The following is an 18693-nucleotide window of genomic DNA, read 5'->3' as shown; positions in this document are numbered from 1 at the left end:
CACTCCCTGCCATTGAAGGGCATTAAGGAGGCCAGGAGGAAGCCCCTGATCTTCCAGGTAGTGGAGAGCACCTGCTCAGCCTAACTCACAGAGCCTGGACAACGTGGCACCTCCCGTGTGTTCTGGATGGTCCCCAACACAACCCCCTACCCCACTCCGCCACGTTGGCCTATTCCCAACCTAAATGCCAGGGTCTCAAGCCTGCCAAGCCCCTTGGGCTCTGGGCAGCAAAGGAGGGGCAGATGCACTCTGTGACCGGAAGCTGATGACTCCAGGGTCAGAAATAACCCCACAGTCAGCTCCCGCGTGGCACTCCTCCCCTCCCCTCCATTCCAGAGTGGCTGGGCCCTGAGTCAGAAGGAAGAGCCTGAAGTGAACAGGGGCCCAGATAATCTGCTTGAAAACTACAGCAGCATTACAGGCTACTGAGCTGTAAAATCGGGGACCTGGTAAGAAGTTGAGGCCTGGGACCCCAAAGGTCTTTCCCCAACCCAACCTCTCAGCATGCAGCCGGTACTGCGGGTGAGCAGAGAGAGGAATACAAAGGGAATCTTCAGTGTGAAGGGACCACTGTCAGAGAGGGGAGCCTGCCCGCAGGGGCCCTCAGCCCCCAGAAGTAGTTGCACGCACATCAGGGCCATTGGACACCAATCTAGAGCAGGGAGGTGGGGCTCCCAGGGTTAGGGGACAGGCGCCCCTCCTTATTCATGCCCCCCAGATTGTCTGGGACACCTGCACCCCACCCCTCCTGGCTGAGTCACTGACCGCAATCCACAGGTCAGACTCTGATGAATGAAGGTCTACCTCCCTCCTCTCGTCCGGGCAGAAAGGATTTGTAACCAAGTCCCCAGGATGGAAGTGACCCACAAGCCCTAAAAATAACTGAACCACTTCATACTCTGAACTTAGCCTCTCCTACCCACCCCCACCCCAGCCCACTCCCAGGCCAGCAAGATAAAGGCAGCTGCTGGGCTGGCAGGGGACAGAGACCCGGAGCCAAGGCAGGGAGAAGAAGCCAGCAGAGCATGACCAGCCCCAAATAAGAAGCTCAAGAGAAACAGCAGGGCCTTGGGCCGCACCTGTCAGCCAAGTGGACCCTCAGGTGAGTGGCCTGCCCCTTCTTCCTTCCATGTGACAGCTGGCTGTCCAGAGTCCCCTTGGATCCTCTGGGATGGCTCTCAGGGTGACATGTATCAGGGCAGCTCCAGGAGGAGGCAGGAGGCTGAGGGGCCATGCACACAACTGGTTGTAGGTAAGTGGAGGGATCTCTGATAGAGAGATTTCCTGAGGAAGCTCAGGGAGAGTTGGTGCAAGCCCCATGGGTGCTCTCAGAGTGGCCGCCAGAGGCCTGAGGCCCATGGAGGAAACAGGCTCCTACCAGTCTGGCACAAACCAGAGAGGCTTTCCGGAGGAGGTGGCCTGGAGTTGCAGCTTTTAAAGTACAGGCATGGAGCTCCCCAGCCTTCAGGGCCTCTGCCCAGTGAAGCTCCAGGCAAACCCAGAGTGTGGAGGAAAGAGGGACAGACAATCAGAAGGACAGGGGTCGGGGGTGGTAAGTAGGCCAGACCTGCATTGCTAGACGAGCCCCATGCCCAGCTGCTGTGGGTAAGAGTCTGGGCATATCTGGCCCCAGAAATATATCCCCAGGGCGGGCCTGCAGCAGCTCCCCACAGGGCGTGGCCTGGGACCTGGGGTGGGATGCAGACCTTACCCAGTGGGAAAGCCCTCGGGGCAGATCTGGGGGCACGAGGTGGGGAGACCAGATCTGAGACTGCCTGGATATAGAGACCTGGGGGGAGCCGGGCAAAGGAGGAACAGGCCTGGGGGCAAAGTGGGGCCACCTGACCCAGAGGAGCTGGCCCAGTCCCAGGAGGCTAAGCTCTGGCACACTTCTCAGAGCTAAGGCCCCACCCCAGGTCTGGTTCCAGTTCTGAATGCTCACCCTGTCCGTGCCTTCTAAAAACACAAGCCTTGTGGGTCTCAGGGGTGGGAAGGCCAGGAACCAGGAAATCTGCTTCAAGGGGTCAAGGCCCTGCTACTGCTTTGCGGAGACTCCTGGGATAGCTCCTCTGCACTCGGTGGGACGGCTCCCCACCCTGAACAATGAGGAAGTCAGGTTCGGTGACCTCTGGGGGCCCTTGGGCCTGACATCCCTGAACTCTGTGATTCTAACAATTTGGGACCATAGCAAGGATTCTAGAGATTCCTGGAGTTATGGTGGGGTGGTGCTGGTGGCCTATATGCCATTAGGTCACACTGGTGGTGACAGGACAGGGAGGAGGTGGGGACAGGCACAGTATGCCTCTGGCGTGGTCCTCCTCAGAGCTCAGACATGAAAGGGAAGACCCAGAGCGTGCAGCAAAACTCCGGGGTCCACATGCCTCAGGCTCTGGTGTCTCCATGGACATGCTGGGGGTGTGGGGAGGACAAGCATGTCTCGGCTTCCCTTCATGAGGGAGCCACAAGGAGGAAGTCCCGCCCCCCACCTGCTGCCAGCATCCTTGCACGTCCCCCACGCCAGGCCCCTTTGGCCAGGAGAGGGTCCCAGGCCCCAGCCTCAGTCATCCTGCAGTCAAGGGGCTCAGTACCTGCTCAGAGGGGCCCTCTGGCCGAGCCCAGGCTGCTGTGCTGAGGCCAGGACCTTGGCTATATTTAGTACTGAGTGTGGAGCAGAGCAGAGGGGTGGGGGGGGGGAGGGCATGTTTCTCATTCTTTCCCCACTGGCCTCTGCACACTGTTAGTACACCTGTCACAAGACTGATAAGACACACAGAGGACAGAGACCAGAGGAGGGCTTGATGGGTGGGAGGCCACAAGGTGGGGGTGGGGGGGGCAAGCTGGGGGTCCACAGCACCCCAGTGGAAGCTGACCAGAAAGAAGAGGAGAGAGGGGGTATTGGAGACCTGTGTGCTTGCACACAGTTGGGGAAGCATCCATGACAGGGCAGGGCTCTCTTTGCAAGAAGGCCCCTGGCCCCCTGCCTTCCCTCCCTGGGGCATCACAGCCAATAAGAAAGCCCATGCCCCTGCCCTCTTATTTCCAGTATCCAGGCTCCAAAGAGGCTCTAGGAACCCCAGCCAGCACTGCCTACCACTCACATACCAAGATCTGACTTGTTCCATGCCTCAGTTTCCTCATCTTTAATTATGAGTGGTTGGGCTGGAAGACCCTTGAGATGCCCCAGCTCAGACCTTTAGCATCTTGGGGTGAGGCTCAGAAAACTCCTTCCTGGGACTCAGAATCTGGCGCTGTCTAACCAGGAAACTGCTTCTGCTCTAGAAGGGGCTACTGACCCTGCTATGACCCCTGGGCCTGGAAAAGGCCTGGAATGAGCTGATAGCCCAGAGATAAGGGTTGGGCAGGACTCCCAGGAAAAGGCAGACACGCCCTCTAGTGTCATGAAAGGAAATTTCTTCTCCATGGGAAGTAATCACCGATTCAGGGACCCTCCTCTCCCTGGCCGGGACCCCTTACGTCAGGAATCCCCAGGCCACTGACCTGGGATTTCACCAGGGAAAACTGGTTTTGGTAAAGGAAGCTGAGGCGTGTCCGGTTTGTCCTCTGGTGGTCCGGGCATCCCTCAAGGAGCTGAAGGACACTTGCAGGGCCACAGTGCCCTGTTTGCTTCCTAGCAACCAGGTGATTCTGGGGAAGCCAATGGATGGCTCCTTGTGCCCTAGGCTTAAGGCTCACACACCAGCCAAGCAGTGGCACAGTGTGACCCAGGTGAGGTCTGCAATGGGGGTCTCTCAGGACATGTCCCCGCAGGGCCACTCTGTCCCCACCCCTTCTCCATCCCACCAAAGGCCCAGCCCTGTCCTCACCTCTACCCCTTCCTCCCAGAGGATGTCTGAGGCCCAGATGCAGGTGGCCCCCACACCAACCATCCGGATGGCGACTACACAGGACCTGCCCCTCCCTCCACCCCCGGCCCCGGAGGACCTGCCCCTGCCACCACCCAAGGAGTGCTTCTCCAAGTTCCACCAGCAGCGGCAAGCGAGCGAGCTCCGCCGCCTCTACAGGCACATCCACCCCGAGCTCCGCAGGAATCTGGCTGAGGCCGTGGCTGAAGACCTGGCTGAGGTTCTGGGTTCAGAGGAGCCCACCGAGGGTGACGTCCAGTGCCTGCGCTGGATTTTTGAGAACTGGCGGCTGGATGCCATTGGGGACCATGAGAGGCCATTTGCCAAGGAGCCTGTGCCTGGCGGTGATGTCCAGGGCACCTCCCGCAAGTTTGAGGAAGGCACCTTTGTCCACAGCACAGACCAGGAGCCAGCCGGACCAGAGCCACACAGGGGGGACGTCCGTGCCACCCGCTGGCTGTTTGAGACAAAGCCGCTGGATGAGCTGACGGGCCAGGAGGCTCTGGAGGCTACCGTGAGGGGGCCTGAGGTCAGTGGGGACGTCCAGGGCGCCAGGATGCTCTTTGAGACCCAGCCACTGGACCGCCTAGGCTCCCGCCCCTCCCTCCAAGAGCAGAGCCCCTTGGAGCTGCGCTCAGAGATCCAGGAGCTGAAGGGTGATGTGAAGAAGACAGTGAAACTGTTCCAGACGGAGCCGCTCTGTGCCATCCAGGATGCAGAGGGTGCCATGCACGAGGTCAGGGCTGCGTGCAGGGAGGAGATCCAAAGCCACGCAGTGAGGACCGCCCGCTGGCTCTTCGAGACCCAACCGCTGGATGCCATCAACGAGGACCCCAGCCGGGTGCGGGTGATCCGGGGGATCTCCCTGGAGGAGGGGGCCCGGCCCGATGTCAGTGCAACCCGCTGGATCTTTGAGACACAGCCACTGGATGCCATCCGGGAGACTGTGGTGGACGAGAAGGACTTCCAGCCTTCCCCAGACCTTATTCCTCCTGGTCCGGATGTCCAGCAGCAGCGGCATCTGTTTGAGACCCGAGCTCTAGACACTCTAAAGGGGGAAGAGGAGGCAGGGGCAGAGGCCCCACCCAAAGAGGAAGTAGTCCCTGGCAATGTCCACTCTACCCTGTGGCTCTTTGAGACGAAGCCCCTGGACACCCAAAGAGATGAGGTCCAAGTGGGTCACCTGCAATGTGTGGGTCCCCGGGAGAACTTGGGGCTCGTGCACGAGCGTCCATCCAGTGATGGCCCCTCAGCACTGTCCAGCTCCCAGGGTGCCCCCCAGGGGGAGGGGGTGAAGGGTGATGTGAAGACCTTCAAGAGCCTTTTTGAGACCCTTCCTCTGGACAGCATTGGGCAGGGTGAGGTTCTGGCTCACATGAATGTGAGCAGAGTGGAAGGCACTGATTCTGTGGGGCAGTCCCAGGACGTGGGGTCCCCAGTGTATGCCATGCAGGATGGCAAAGGCCACCTCCATGCCCTGACTTCTGTCAGCAGGGAGCAGGTAGTTGGAGGTGACGTGCAGGGCTACAGATGGATGTTTGAGACACAGCCCCTAGACAAACTGAGCAGAAGCACCAGTACCGTCGATGTTGTGCGGGGCATCACCCGGCAGGAAATGGTGGCTGGGGACGTGGGCACTGCCCGGTGGCTCTTTGAGACCCAGCCCCTGGAGGTAATCCACCAGCGGGAGCAGCAGGAACGGCAGGAAGAAGAGGGAAAGGGTCAGGCAGGCCCCCAGCCTGAGGCACCTCTGAAGGGTGATGTGCAGACAATCCGGTGGTTGTTTGAGACATGCCCAATGAGTGAGTTGGTGGAAAAGCAGGGCTCAGAGGTCACAGATCCCACAACTAAGGCCAAGGCACGGTCCTGCACCTGGATGTTCACACCCCAAGCCCTGGACAGGCCTGAAGGCTCCAGGGAACAGCACCTGCAGGTTAGCCAGATCCAGGCTGGGGAAAGACAGACTGATGGAAGAGTCTTTGAGACTGAGCCTCTGTGGGCCCCATGCCAGCCCTGTGGAAGAGGGCCTGTACGACACTGCAGCAGAGTGGAGATCCCTTCCGGGCAGGTGTCTCGTCAAAAAGAGGTTTTCCAAGCCCTGGAGGCAAGCAAGATGGAAGGGCCAGGGTCCAGGGAAATCCCTGAGCCCATCTCTGCGGGCTCTGTGCACAAGTTCACCTGGCTCTTTGAGAATTGTCCCATGGGCTCCCTGGCAGCTGAAAGCATCCGAGGGGGCAACCTCCAGGAAGAACAGCCCATGGGGCCCTCCAGCAATGGGGTGCGGGAGAAGCCGGAGACTGCAGCCAAGGGGACCCTGTGGACTCTGCATGCCACACCTGGCATCCTGCACCATGGAGGCATCCTCATGGAGGCCCGAGGGCCTGGGGAGCTGTGCCTTGCCAAGTATGTGCTCCCAGGTCCAGGGCAGGGGGCGCCCTGCATACAGAAGGAGGAGCTGATGTCTGGTGAACTTCCCCGGATTGTCCGCCAAGTGTTGCGCCGGCCAGACGTGGACCAGCAGGGGTTGCTGGTTCAGGAGGACCCAGCGGGCCAGCTCCGGCTCAAGCCACTGAGGCTGCCAGCTCCCAGCAGCAGTGGGAATGTTGAGGACATGGATCCTGAGTTCCAGCAGTTGCTGGCTTGTGGCCTGGGGACTTCCATAGCAAGGACTGGGCTGGTGATGCAGGAGACAGAGCAGGGCATGGTCGCACTGACCGCCTACTCCTTGCAGCCCCGGCCAGCTGGCAGGGCCCCTGAGAGGAGTAGTGTGCAGTTGCTGGCCAGCTGCATAGACAAAGGAGACCTGAGTGGCCTGCACAGTCTGCGGTGGGAGCCTCCGTCTGATCCAAGTCCAGTGCCAGCCAGCGAAGGGGCCCAGAAGCTGCCTCCAACTGAGAGCATCATCCATGTTCCCCCCCTGGACCCCAGCATGGGGATGGGGCATCTGAGAGGCCCGGGAGTCACCCCTTCCCCCACACAGGCCATTGGAAAGGCAGTCTCTCTAACTAAGGAAGACAGTTGCACTGGGCAGAAAGGGATGGCAGCTTTGCAAAAGTCAGGAACGACTTTACTCCCCGGGCCCAGGGCCCCAGACCTTGGGGTCACCAAGCAGAGTCTGCAGATGGCAACAGCTGAAGCCCAAAACCTGAACCAGCAGGTCCTGAAAAAGCACTGGCAAGGTCTCAGCCTGAGAGCCACTTCCATGCCCTTCCAGGAGGGTCGTCTGCAAGCACCCATCAAGGCTGCTGTGGCTACCCAGAGCAACACTGGCCCTATAGTTGGAGGTGACCCCAAGATCCCAGCAGCCTCCAGAAAGGTCAGTGGGGAACAGAAAGCACTGTCTGGAGGACTACCTGGGGGGTGGGTGACCATTCAGGATGGCATCTACACTGCTCGCCCCGTGAGGACCTTTGACCCACCTAGGGGTGTCCAGCCTTCTGAGGGGGGACGCTCACCAAGGGGCAGGGAGACCACCGTCTCAGCCCAGGCTCCAAGCCCACTCCAGGAAGTTCCAGGCCAGGGTCTCCAGCCTGGCTGGGAGGAGCCTAGGGGTCCAGAGCAGGTGACAGCAGGAGTTGGCCCTCGGGGCCTCCAAGCCACCGAGACCACACTGAAGCCTGCCCTGCTAGCCCACCAGACTCCGGCCTCTGGGCCTCAGGCTGCAGGTGCCTGCCGGCACTCCCATAATGCCTGTGTTCCTCCTCCTCCTCCTCTCCCAGCTGCTGTGACAGGACCTGACTTCCCAGCCCAAGCCTGCCATGCTGAAGACACCATCAGGCAGGTCTCCGAGCCCCTGCAGGACCCCCTTCTCCACTCCCACAGCAGCCCTGCTGGCCAGAGAACCCCTGAGGAATCACAGACAAAGACCCTGAAACTGGAGCCCACCCTTCCCTCAAAGAAGAAGCCTCAGCTGCCCCCCAAACCTGCACACCTAAGCCAGATTCCCCCTCCTCAGAGGCTGCCCAGGCCCTTGGCTCCATCTCTCAACTCCTCCAAGGTGAGGCAAGGAGAGTACACACAAGGTGAGACAGATGCAGCCATTCCTCGGCCGGCCAAGGTCCCCACCATTCCAGGCCTGGGACACATATCTCTGGCTGGGCATCCTGGGGGTCAGAGCCAGCCCAGCCCCCAAGATGGCCCTGAGTGCAGCAAGAGTCAACCTGCAGGCAGAAGGGCCCAGAGCCCTAAGCCTCCCACGCTCTCGGCTCTCAGCAGTGACCCCACCTCATCCCAGCAGAGAAGCCCCCCAGGAGACAAGCCCACAGAAGTTTCCCAGCAAGGCGCCCCTGAGGGATGCCAGCAACGGCTGCAGGGCCTCCTGAGCCAGGGGCAAACCCCAGAGAAGGAGGCTGCAAGCAGTGTGGACGTAGGGGCACTGCGGAGGCTCTTTGAGGCTATGCCCCAGCTGGGAGTGACCCCTCAGCCTCCTGCTGCCCCCAGCAAGCCCGAGCCCTCGGTGGAGCAGGCCTTTGGGGAGCTGACAAAGGTTAGCACGGAGGTGGCCCGGCTGAAGGAACAGACCCTGGCCAGGCTGCTGGACATTGAGGAGGCTGTGCACAAGGCCCTCAGCTCCATGTCCAGCCTGCAGCCAGAGGTTAGCACCAGGGGCCATTCGCAAGGACCTATAAAGGACCACAGTTCCTGCAAGGTCAGTGTCATGGACAGCAGTAGATCCAGGCCCAACTGCTCAGGCCAGGAGGTCAGAGGTCAAACCAAAGTCAAGAGCCAAACTGAGGTTACATGCTATACTGAGGTCCAGAGCCAAGCCAAGGTCAGAAACCACACAGAGTTCAGAGGTCAAGCAGCTTCCACCACCCCTTCCACTAGGAGGCTAGGGACATTAAGAGAAAAGCCAACCTTTCCTCAGGTCTGCCTCCCAGCAGAGTCACCCTCCTCCCCAACCTTCATCTCCATCCAGTCAGCCCCAAGGAAGCTTCTAGAGGCTCCCAGCCCCAGGGTCAGCCCCAATATCTCAGCAAAAAGCACACACTGGGCCCAGGATGTGAGCCAGGCCCTGATCCACCAGAAAGGTGTCCAGGACAAGGCTGGGAAGAAGGCCACCCAGTGCTCTAGGCAGCCGGAGCCCGCCCCAGTCTCAGCCGGCGCCCTGCCCACGGGGCGGCAGAGGAGCACTCTGGAGCTGCAGACAAGGACCCTGACAGAGCAGGATGAGGAGGTGGGCCAGTGTGGGAGCACAGTAATGGCATCCTGCTCTGAGGTCACTGAGGGAGCAGAGCTGCCCAGGGACCCAGGCCCCCACCTTGGGCTCCATGCCTCCCCCTTGCTCCAGCAGTTCCTGCACAGTCCAACGGGGCTCAAAGGGGGCCAGGCAGCGGCTGGGGTGGCATGTGTGCCCGGTGGCCACTCTCAGTCAGCAGCCCAGTGAGCCCCTCTGCCTTCCAGCACAGCCTCCAATCTGTCACACTGGCATGCCTCTCTCCAAGGCCCCAAGACTGAGGCGGGTACCCACCTCCTGCACACACAGGGCAGGACCAAGAAGAAAGGGCATCTTCTGAGACTTGTGGGCAGGTTCCTTTCCCTCAGTTCCATCAGTAGGCCTGGTTTTTGCAACAAGGGGCAAAAAGGCTGGGAAGAGGCCCCCAGTCACATGGGCATGGGAGTAGGAAGGAGGCTCGCCGCTGCTTGTGGAGGATGTCATGTGGAGACACCTGCTCAACAGGCCTGGCCCACATACAGGCACATGTGAATCTGCATGCCACTGCACTGCCTGGGGCAGGGCCCCTGAACAACACTCTTCCCTCAGCCTGCCTTTCTTTTACTAGAGTCAAAACGTCCTCAGCCATCACTCCCTTATTCCTGGAGAGGACAGGGCCAACTGGACATGGGGCTGGTCTGTTTGGGATTGGTCTCAGGGCCCCCTTCATCGCCATCATTTAGCGGGTCATCCCAGAAGCTCAAAGGTTACATGGAAAGTGCTGGCAATCAGCCACATCCCTAGAAGCCAAAGAGCCTGCCTCTCTACCCCCTGCCCCTCACTCTGCACCCCAAATGGGAAGGATACCACCTGAATAAACCCAAGTTTTGTTCTGTCTTCTGTGTGTGTCTGCCTGACTGCCTGATCTCTTCCAGGGTCTGGGTTCCCAAAGCCACAGCTTTAGATGCCCGTTTTCCTGGCAATAGCAGTGTTGGAAGGCTCTGAAAAACCAACCCTTCTTCTGCCACCTTAGCTGGAAACCAGAAAGCCCCTGCACACCCCCTGTGCTGCTTGTTCCCCACCACATGCATTGCTACCCCTCTACCTCTGGAGGTCCTTGGGCCTCACCCTGGAGTGAAATATGACAAGGATCCTGCTCCGGAGTGGGAGAGTAGCCTAGTCAGGACTGAAAAGGAGGGAGGACCTCATGCCAGGAGAATCCCGGTGGCCAGTATATAGACAACATTCCCCTGCTCAGGCCAGGGGCAGTTTAGGTACCAAAGCCACCCATCTGGGCCTAATACCCAGAACAGGGGTTCCTGGGAGGGGAATGCAGAGATCCTGGCTCAGAAGGCCATGATGATTTGGGCAAGGGCCCTTTCCACTGTTTAAAAAGGCATTCAGTGCCTGCTGCATGTCAGGCCTGCTCTCAGCAGCAGGGACACAGACATGAGGCCTAAAGGGGTCATGCCCTCAGGGAACTGACTTCCTAGAACGAGGACACAGAGAATTTAGTCCATGAATAAATACAAAATATCAGAATAAGGGTGATGCATCTGATACTCTTCCACTCTGGGGTAGGGGTCCCCAAATATGGTGATGTGACAATGACAGCTGAGTGCCTTGGAGGACTGGCTAAGGTGGACCTCTCCAAAAAAAATCTCACCTGAGATCTTAACAAAAAGAGCCAGTGATGTGAGAATCAAGGGGGTGCATGCCAGGCAGAGGAAAGAGCACAAGCAGAAACCCAAGGTGGGAGGGGGTTTCAGTTCCTGGACACCCCTCCATAGGAAGGGGCTTTAGCAGCTCCCTCCACATGGGGCCCTCCCAGGGATATGTGGGAACTTGCTCATACTTGCTTCAGTTGAACACGTGGGCTCCTAGCCTACCACCTGCAGAGGACAGCCCTCTGCACTCCTCCCCCACCCGACCTCACTGCCAGCGTGCTCATATGGGTGGGCTCCCCTGGGACAGCAGAGCGATGACCTAGAAGGAGCCCATCCCCATGTAAGCAATGAAGATACCGAATCTACACACCTGCACAGAATACCCTCCTCTCACAGGACCCCAGGCCACATCCCTGCCCCCTGCTCCAGTGGGATCTCACTTGATTACAGGGCCTTGGAGTTTATAGCATGACTGTTCTTAGTGGTGTCATCTACAAAGTGGAACGATTATGGTACCTACTGTGAAGATTACATGAATTGATGTGTGTAGTGCTTGGAACCAGGCCTAGCACCTGGAACTCAAAGACGTTCACTCATGGTACTCACGGTATTGTAGTTGCCAGCTTAATATATTTCTTTGTCACCTGCAGGTGGAATCCTGTCTTGTTCCTCTCAGTGTCTCTGGTGCTTATCAAAGTGCCTAGAAAGCGCTCCACAAACGACAAATAAATGATTGAGTTCACCGATGCATCCAACTAAAATTTATAGAGCACCTATGCGTGCCAGGTTCCGCTCAGTGTGCTGAGAATAGAGATGAACAAGGTGGAATTTGCCCCTGACCTCATGAACTTAGGTTTAAAGAGGGAGGATCGCAGATCACAAGCAGGTAAGATCACTTTAGAGGAGGGCGATACTACGAAGGAAATAAAAACCAGGCAGTTACCTTCGCTTGGGTGTTCGGGGAGGGCATCCCTGTGCGGAGGTGACCTGAACCACCGAGGAACCGATTGGTAGCGCGCGAGAGGGCGGCACAGGGCGGGAAGTGGTCCGCGACGGTGGCTGGTGCGCGGGCGGCGGCGGGCACAGGACAGCAGCAGCCTTGGGCGGGGCCTGGTCCGGCCTTGCACAGCCGCAGCCCCACCTGCCGCCCTTGCCGAGGCCCCGCCTCCCCCACGCCGGGGGGGCGGGGCGGGGCCTGAGGCGGAGCGTGCACCGCCCAGACCCCGCCCTGGAGCCCTGGAGGCGGCCGCCCGCCGTAGCCCAGGACGCTGACGTCAAGTCTCGGGTTCCCGGAAATGCCCATGACGCAGTCCTGGGCGGACCTGCTCCGGCCCGGACTCCTGGGGGTGTCTTCGCGTCACCCAAGTCGCGGCGCGCCCGGGCAGACCTCGGCAGGGCGCCCTTCCCTACTGGCCCTCCGCCTGCCCGCGTGTCCCAAGTTCATCCGCCAGTCCCTGTCTTCCCAGCCGCCCCTGGGTCTCGGACCACCCTCCGTCCGCCTGCCCTGAGAGGAGGACGACCTCCCGGTCGTCCCCCTCGCCTGGCCCTTACTGTTCCCACAGCCTGCCATCCGACTGGCCGCCCTTACAGACATCTACCAGGCCAGTCTTCTGTGTGATGCCCTCTGCTAGCTTCCCCACTCATTCAGTCGGAAATCTATTCATCCTCGGCCTTACTTGCAGGTTTCATTGTTGCCCTGTCACTTCCTCGCCCACATCCCCGTGGGACTGCCATCTTCACAGAGCACACCAAGGTGATTCCACCTTTGCCCCTGATGTGTCCTATGATCTTTAGTGGCTGGGCTCCTCAACTCCTTCAGAAGGGCCTTTTCTGACCCACCCTTTCCCTGCCTCTTCCCATGCGTGGTAGAACAGGGCTGTAAGTTACCAGGCTGTTTTCCTGAGTACCTATTACAATATGAAATTATCCTGCTCAGTATTTGCTTGCTTATTTTCAGTGTTCTGATACTATTCCTACACAGCAAATCACCTCAAACAGTGATTTAAACAATGACCACTTCATGATGTTCATGAGTTCGGTGGGTCAGGAATTTGGACAGAACACAGTGGGAATGGCTTGTCTCTGTGCCATGGTGTGTGGGGCCTCAGCTGGGAAGACTCCAAGGCTGGGCTTAATTCGGCATTAGGGTCTGGAAACGCCTGAAGACTCACTCACTCACATGTCTGGCAATTGATGCTGGCTGGGATGTCAGCCAGAACACATACACATGGCCTCTCCGTGTGGCCTGGGCTTCCCTGCACATGGCAGTCTCAGGGGACTGGACTTTCTACATCTCATCTCAACTTTCCAAAGGCACTTACTTGTCCCACTCAGGCAGAAGCCACATCACCTTTATGACCTGGCCTCAGAAGTCACACATAAAATCGCTTCTGCGGCACTCTGCTGGCTACAAGTGAGTCGCAAATCTGCCTAGATTGAATGAAAGGGGTATCGGATGCTACCTTTTGATGAGGAAGAGGTTCTAGAAGAGCATGTAGCCATCTTTGGAAAGTGCCATCTCCACAACAAGTGTTCCCCCACTGGAATATCATCTCCATGATAAACTACTTCTCAATGGTTTGTTGTTACAGCCCCAGTGCTGGAGTGGTGCAGAAGCACTTAGTAGGTGTTCAATCATGTTTTAGAGTGAATAAATGAAGGCTGGTCTTTCAAGGGGTCATTTGAGCCCAACTTTCCACCCTGTAAGTGTATTTCCTGCCCCAGCCCTCAATTTCAGCCTGCTCTGCTCTGGAGGAAGTGCAGTATTTCCATGGAAAGTGGGAGTCAGGTATAGCTGCCCTTGCTTTTTTTGGCTGGGGGTGTGAGGGTACAAGGTGGAGGGGGAGGGCATTGGGAATTAAGAGATGTGTAACCAAATGACATTCTGAAACAGTGTTCTACTGTATGGGGTGTTGAAAATGCAGTCTACTTTTTCTCATTCTGAACACTGGAAATGCCCAGGTGAGCGCTGGGGTTTTGTCCTCTAGACTGGCCTTGGGGAGTAGTAAAGTGGACTAATGGGATGGACCTTTGGAGAGGTGCCTCAGGTAGCAGAAAGGGGGTTGGAATGCCTATTAGGAACCTTTGCAGAGATCTGGGCTGAGGTGGCCCTGAAGCCCCCCATTTGCCTGTTAAGGTATGCAAATTCTCCCTGCTTTGTTATTGGTGTAAGACCTTCTATTTGATCTTCCCAAAGTCCTGAAGCTTGTACAGTTTCTTCTCGTTTCCTTCTCTTCCATTACGGATATTGGCAGAAGGGCAAGCCAGAGACTCAACCAGGGCTTCTTCCTGCCCCCCCCACCCATCAATCCACTTTGGCTTCTCAAATCTCTCTTCCCTTTTCCTGCCCCTTCCAGCCCCATGGTTGCTCTGAGAGTTCCAGTGTCATATCCCAACGGCCTCCCTCCTCCAGGACCTCCTCCAGTCCATCCCTGCAGGGCTCCCCACCAACCCCAAAATCCACATGCCTTTGGTCATTCAAGATCCTTCTTGTATGGCTGCTCCCTGTGTTTATGGCTTCTGCGGATCCACTCCCCCATGAAAATTGTACTTTCCTGGAGCAAGGGGCTTCCTGCCCAACATATTTTTAGGGGCCCATGAAAATGTTTGGATTTCTTTTAAAAGCAGAAGGAAAAAAACCTTTCAGGTAGGAGAAAATGTCTTAATATATAACATTTGGTTCTTTTTACCACCACAGTTGTGAAATACACTTTCTAATGCTTTTTATGGAGGAAGACTCAGCTCTGAGGCTACTGTTGAAGGAAGCAAGGCCATCCAAACTGTCCTTTGACCTCTCAATCTTACACTGTTTTACAGCTTGGAAAACCAGACTCTAGCCTTTGGTTTTGTGCCTCTCTCGCCCACTGTACTGTACCTGCCAGTCAGTACCCCAGCCCCAGCCCTGTTTTCTCCATCTTGGCATTTGTTCCACACCTGTGCGGCCAAGCTGCCGCGTTAGACGACGCCCCACCAACTTCCGAAGACACCTGGAGAGGTGTTGGGGCTTTGTCTGGGTCCGGGGGAGGAGGGACCCGGGGAGGGGCGTGCTCCGGAGGAATGTGGGCGGGGCACCTGGAAAGGGGCGCCCGCAGAGCAGTCCGCGTCGCGGAGAGGGGGCGCCCGCTCCGGCCGGGAAGGGACTCGGGCCGCTGGCAGCCCCCGCCCCTTAGCCCGGTCGGAAGGAAGCCGGCTCTGCGGTTCCCTCCTTTCTTCCCCAAAGCTCCGCACCCCTTCCCCTTCCCTCTCCTCCTCCCCATCTGGTTTCTGACGAAAAAGTGCTGCCGAGAATTCCCAGAAGGCCCGGACGTGAGGTCACGGCTGCGGTCCCGAGCAGGTTCCGGGAAGAGGCCAGGGCGGGGCGGTCAGCCGGGCGCAGGAGGGCCGGAGGGACACTGAAAAGGCCAGAATAGGGAGAGTCCGAGCCGCCGGGCCGGGGCTCCAGTCCCGGGGATGTGGCAGCGGGTCGGAAGGTCATGGCCCTGCCGCCGCGCACCTGGGGCTTTGTCCTCAGACAGGGACACAGGATGAATGAGGAGGGGGCTCGCCTCAGCGCTGTTGGGGCCCAAAGACTGGACCCCTCTAGCTGCCCATCTGTAGTGAACTGGTTAAAGTACACGCACTCTGTGCCCTGGGGTACCACACCTCGTGGAAGGGGATGTGGCAGTTGTTTATTGGCCAAATGGCCAAGGTGCATTGTTAGGGGAGCAAAACCGAGGAGCCTCCTCCAGACTCCTCCGTAAACTCCTTAAAACTCCCTTCCTGGCGATTAAAGAGATATACAGGTTTACCCCGCTACCCAAAAATGGAGAGTTCCTACGAAACTTTCCCAAAGCCAAAATGACGAGAAGCCAAGAAGCAATTACTATTAATTTATATGAAAAATTTTTTAGTGTTCCCAGACCCGAAAAATAACCTCTCAGTCTTTTCTGAAAAGTTAGGACACATCTTGCTAATGGATGCACAAAATAAATGGAGATAAAGCCCAGATGCTCAGGGACATAGTCCAAAGCTCTGGCAACTTGGCGCTGAGAAGGCTGTGTGGTCCCCAGAAAGGCACGCTGCCTCTGTAAGTGCTGCTGCAAAGCAAACACGGAAAGCTGTTCTCGCTTTTCCACCTTCTTTGGTAAAAAGGAAAATCCTCTTCGAATTTCTTTTGGTTGGGGAAAACAGGTACTAACGTAGGTCTTTCGTAAAAGCTAAGTGGTGTGACCTGAATTTCCGAAAAGCAGCGGGGAGATGTGTATTCACTTAAACACATACTGAGCGCCTGCCAAGCACCAGCACATTGCAGTGCTGAGGAGATAGCAGTGGACACAACAGACAGAGGCCCTGATCTGTGCAGCTGTAGGCGGGGTGCCAGATGAAATGCCTCCGGTGTGGACAAGTGCTCTGAAGGAAAAGGGGAGAGCCAGGCATCAAGAAAATGATGGAGGTCATACTAAGATACTTCAGGTGGGGTGTTCAGGGGAGGCCCTTAGACAAGCTGCCATCTGAACAGAGAATGAAGTGACAGAGTTGCATATATCCGTCAGGGAGGGCCAGTGTGGCTGAAGCAGAACGGGCAATAGGCAGAGTGGTAGCAGGTGTGAGGCCAGGTCGGGAAGATGAGGGAGCAGGAGCAGGGTCGTGTAGGCCTGTAGGGGCTCTGGTTTTTATAGTGAGATGGGGTGGGAAGCCAGTGGAGGGTCTTGAACAAAGAAGAGACATGATCTGACTTAGGCTTTAATAGATCATCTGGCTGCTGGACCAGACAACAGAGGCTCCAGGGAGGAGCCTGTTGCAATAATCCAGGCAAGTCACAGTGGTGGCTGGGCCAGGGTGGTAGAGGTGTAAAGCATGATGTGCTTCTGGATATATTTTGAAAGGAGAGCTGAGAGAATTTGCTGCTAAACCAGATGTGACTGGAGAGAAAGGACTTGAGAGTGTAACCGCAAGCGTGGAGCTACCATTTACCAGGGGTGGGAAGATGGGGAGCAGTGGGATGTGTAGGGAGTAGGGCAAGGAACCAGTAGTCCGAGCTGCTGGTTCGGGGGTGATAGAAACAGGAGAATTGTTTGGAATTTGTAGCAGAGAAACAGCTAGCACAATGGGATTGAGAAATTGGAGGAAGGTTTAATAAAAGGATTGTTGTGACAGAAGTATAGCGAGTGTAGAGAAACCTCAAGGGCAAAGTAGGCACCCAGGGCTAGTGGATGGATACTGAATGATCCAGGTGAAAGGAGGGAGCTGCTGGCAGCTGGGGGCAGAGAGAACTAAGTTGGGAGAACCATATCCAGGCTTCAGTGATATCATCCAAGGAAGGGGATTTATTTTTGATACACAAGTTTGGATGTTGCCAAATAGCCAGAACTGAGGCCTTTGGTAGAGGAGAGGCCTGTCCATGGCAGGCCTGCAGGGAAAGCAAGCGACCTGAGCTCCCTCTGAACTCATGCCTGCGTTGGCCAGCATTCAAGTCACATGGAAAGTCAGAGGACAAGGGAGCCCAGTGAGGTGGCTCATGTAGGTCAGTCTCAGACTACCCTCAGACAGAGCTGGAGGGGCTAGAGAGCAGGTGTGGAGGAATGGAAGAGTAGAAGAGGCCCGGCTCGAGGCAGTGTGAAGGTAATAGCAAAGCCCTGGCTGGAGACAGGCTGCTTAGGGCCAAGCACAGTAGAAAAGGGGCAAAGTTCGCTGCCCTGGTGCCTCTGGTATTTAGAGATTGTGAGATAGCAGAGCACCAGGAAAGGATCCTCCACAGAGAGCCACACCCACGGCCAAGTGAGGCAAGTGGGTCTGTAAGAGAGAGGGGGGGCAAGACAGGGCTGGATAAGTGCTCCTGCAGGATGAGAGGCACATATGTCTGTGTGTGTGGATATCGCACACTGACTGTCTCTGGAAAGAGACCAAAAGCCTCTGTTAATAGTGCCCTTAGTAGAGACCAAGGGCAAGCAGAGGAGAGACACCCAACTTCTCATTTTCTTCCATTTGGGATATTTTAAACCATGTTCATATATAAATTTTATCAAAATGAAGAAAATAGAGTTTGTTTTCTTAAAGTTTCCCATGGCAGGAGAGATCCAGTTTTACAGAAAGAGCAAATTCAACAGTTTTCCCAAATAAGCTGGAGGACAGCCGCAAGGTAGTTCTGGGGTTGGAGAAGAGCCTTGATGGGGCCTGGGAGGGGGGCCCGGAAGAGTTGCTGTCAGGACTCCTTGTCTTCAGCCTGCTCTCAGAACAGTGACCTTGGAAACCAGGTTGGACCAGGTCCTGTTACACCTGCAATCTCCTGGTTACTTGCCCTCTTCCTGGTCTGCACAGTCCAAGACTTGAGGAAAACTTAATTCTTCACATCTTAGTATCTTTTTAATAACTTTACATGTCATGCTTTAGGTATTTTCAATCTTGCATATGAAAAAACAGCTCCCCTTCCTTGGATGAACTCAGTCAAGTTTGGAGGCTGCCTGTTGGAAGAGAGCAAAGCCATGTCCTGGATGAGGTACTCCTCTGTGGAGCACAGAGGCCTTTGCATTAGAAGTTTTTTCCCCTGTTAAGAACCAGTTCCAGATAGACGTCACTTCAGGATTGTGCTTTATTCTTAGCTCTATCTCAGATCCTGAGGATGGGGACCCAGTTAAGGGTCCCATGGAACCAGCCAATTTCAGGAAGCTTCTAACAGATGGAGGGGTGGGAATGGGTGAGGGTCTGCAGAGGGAGCATTGGGAGACCTGTGTCCCCTCCTTCCTGGACTGGGATGGGGATTCCTACTGAACAGACTTCAGACTTTTCTGACTCAGCGTTCCCCAAAGAAAGGGCCAGAACTGGGAAGGGAGCCACCAGCACATTTCCCTCTTGGGAACTATGGTAAAATGTGAACTCTGAGATCCACTTCCCATTCCAACCAAATAATTCAAACTTCTCCATATGCCCTCTGCCTTTGAGTCTCTCTGTCTCTGTCCTGCTAAAACAGAAAACTCCATGAGAGCAGAGACCATGTCTGCATTATTTGCCCCATATAGATCAGGGACTGGAG

At 56.7% G+C, this 18693-nt stretch overlaps 1 protein-coding gene and 2 long non-coding RNA genes across 6 annotated transcripts in view; 2 read left to right on the top strand and 1 right to left on the bottom strand.

The window, feature by feature from the left end:
- Positions 1 to 11897, bottom strand: part of LOC118930430 (uncharacterized) — a 29264-nt gene extending 17367 nt beyond the window's left edge. The window contains exon 1 of one of the 2 annotated variants that reach the window (XR_008993604.1): positions 11629 to 11897. This is a non-coding gene — a long non-coding RNA (uncharacterized LOC118930430). Of the gene's footprint in view, positions 1 to 765; positions 810 to 11628 lie in introns of those variants that run through there. The other variant, XR_008993605.1, reaches the window with a different exon arrangement.
- XIRP1 (xin actin binding repeat containing 1) lies at positions 963 to 9915 on the top strand. 3 transcript variants are annotated; one of them, XM_036921682.2, is made up of 3 exons: positions 963 to 1102; positions 3844 to 7179; positions 7583 to 7718. In XM_036921682.2, exons 2-3 carry the CDS (start codon positions 3847 to 3849, stop codon positions 7589 to 7591), a joined length of 3342 nt encoding a protein of 1113 aa, XP_036777577.2. In that variant the 5' UTR covers positions 963 to 1102; positions 3844 to 3846; the 3' UTR covers positions 7592 to 7718. The 3 variants fall into 3 exon arrangements, with proteins under 3 accessions (XP_036777577.2, XP_036777576.2, XP_057347399.1); XM_036921681.2 differs by having other exon boundaries at positions 966 to 1102; positions 3844 to 9915; XM_057491416.1 differs by lacking the exon at positions 963 to 1102 and adding an exon at positions 1232 to 1252 and having other exon boundaries at positions 3844 to 9915.
- Positions 11478 to 17423, top strand: LOC130680589 (uncharacterized). The gene is made up of 3 exons (XR_008993606.1): positions 11478 to 11571; positions 13277 to 13473; positions 14383 to 17423. It is a non-coding gene; the product is annotated as an uncharacterized LOC130680589 (long non-coding RNA).
- Positions 17424 to 18693: the final 1270 nt, after the last annotated feature.

Source organism: Manis pentadactyla, chromosome 14 (genome assembly GCF_030020395.1).
Source record: "Manis pentadactyla isolate mManPen7 chromosome 14, mManPen7.hap1, whole genome shotgun sequence".
Classification (NCBI taxonomy): Eukaryota; Metazoa; Chordata; class Mammalia; order Pholidota; family Manidae; genus Manis; species Manis pentadactyla.
This window is presented reverse-complemented; position numbering and strand designations above follow the sequence as displayed.

What these genes read in the sequence shown, in the direction of transcription:
- XIRP1 (XM_036921681.2), top strand. Translation starts at nt 3,847, where the DNA reads ATGTCTGAGGCCCAGATGCAGGTGGCCCCCACACCAACCATCCGGATG.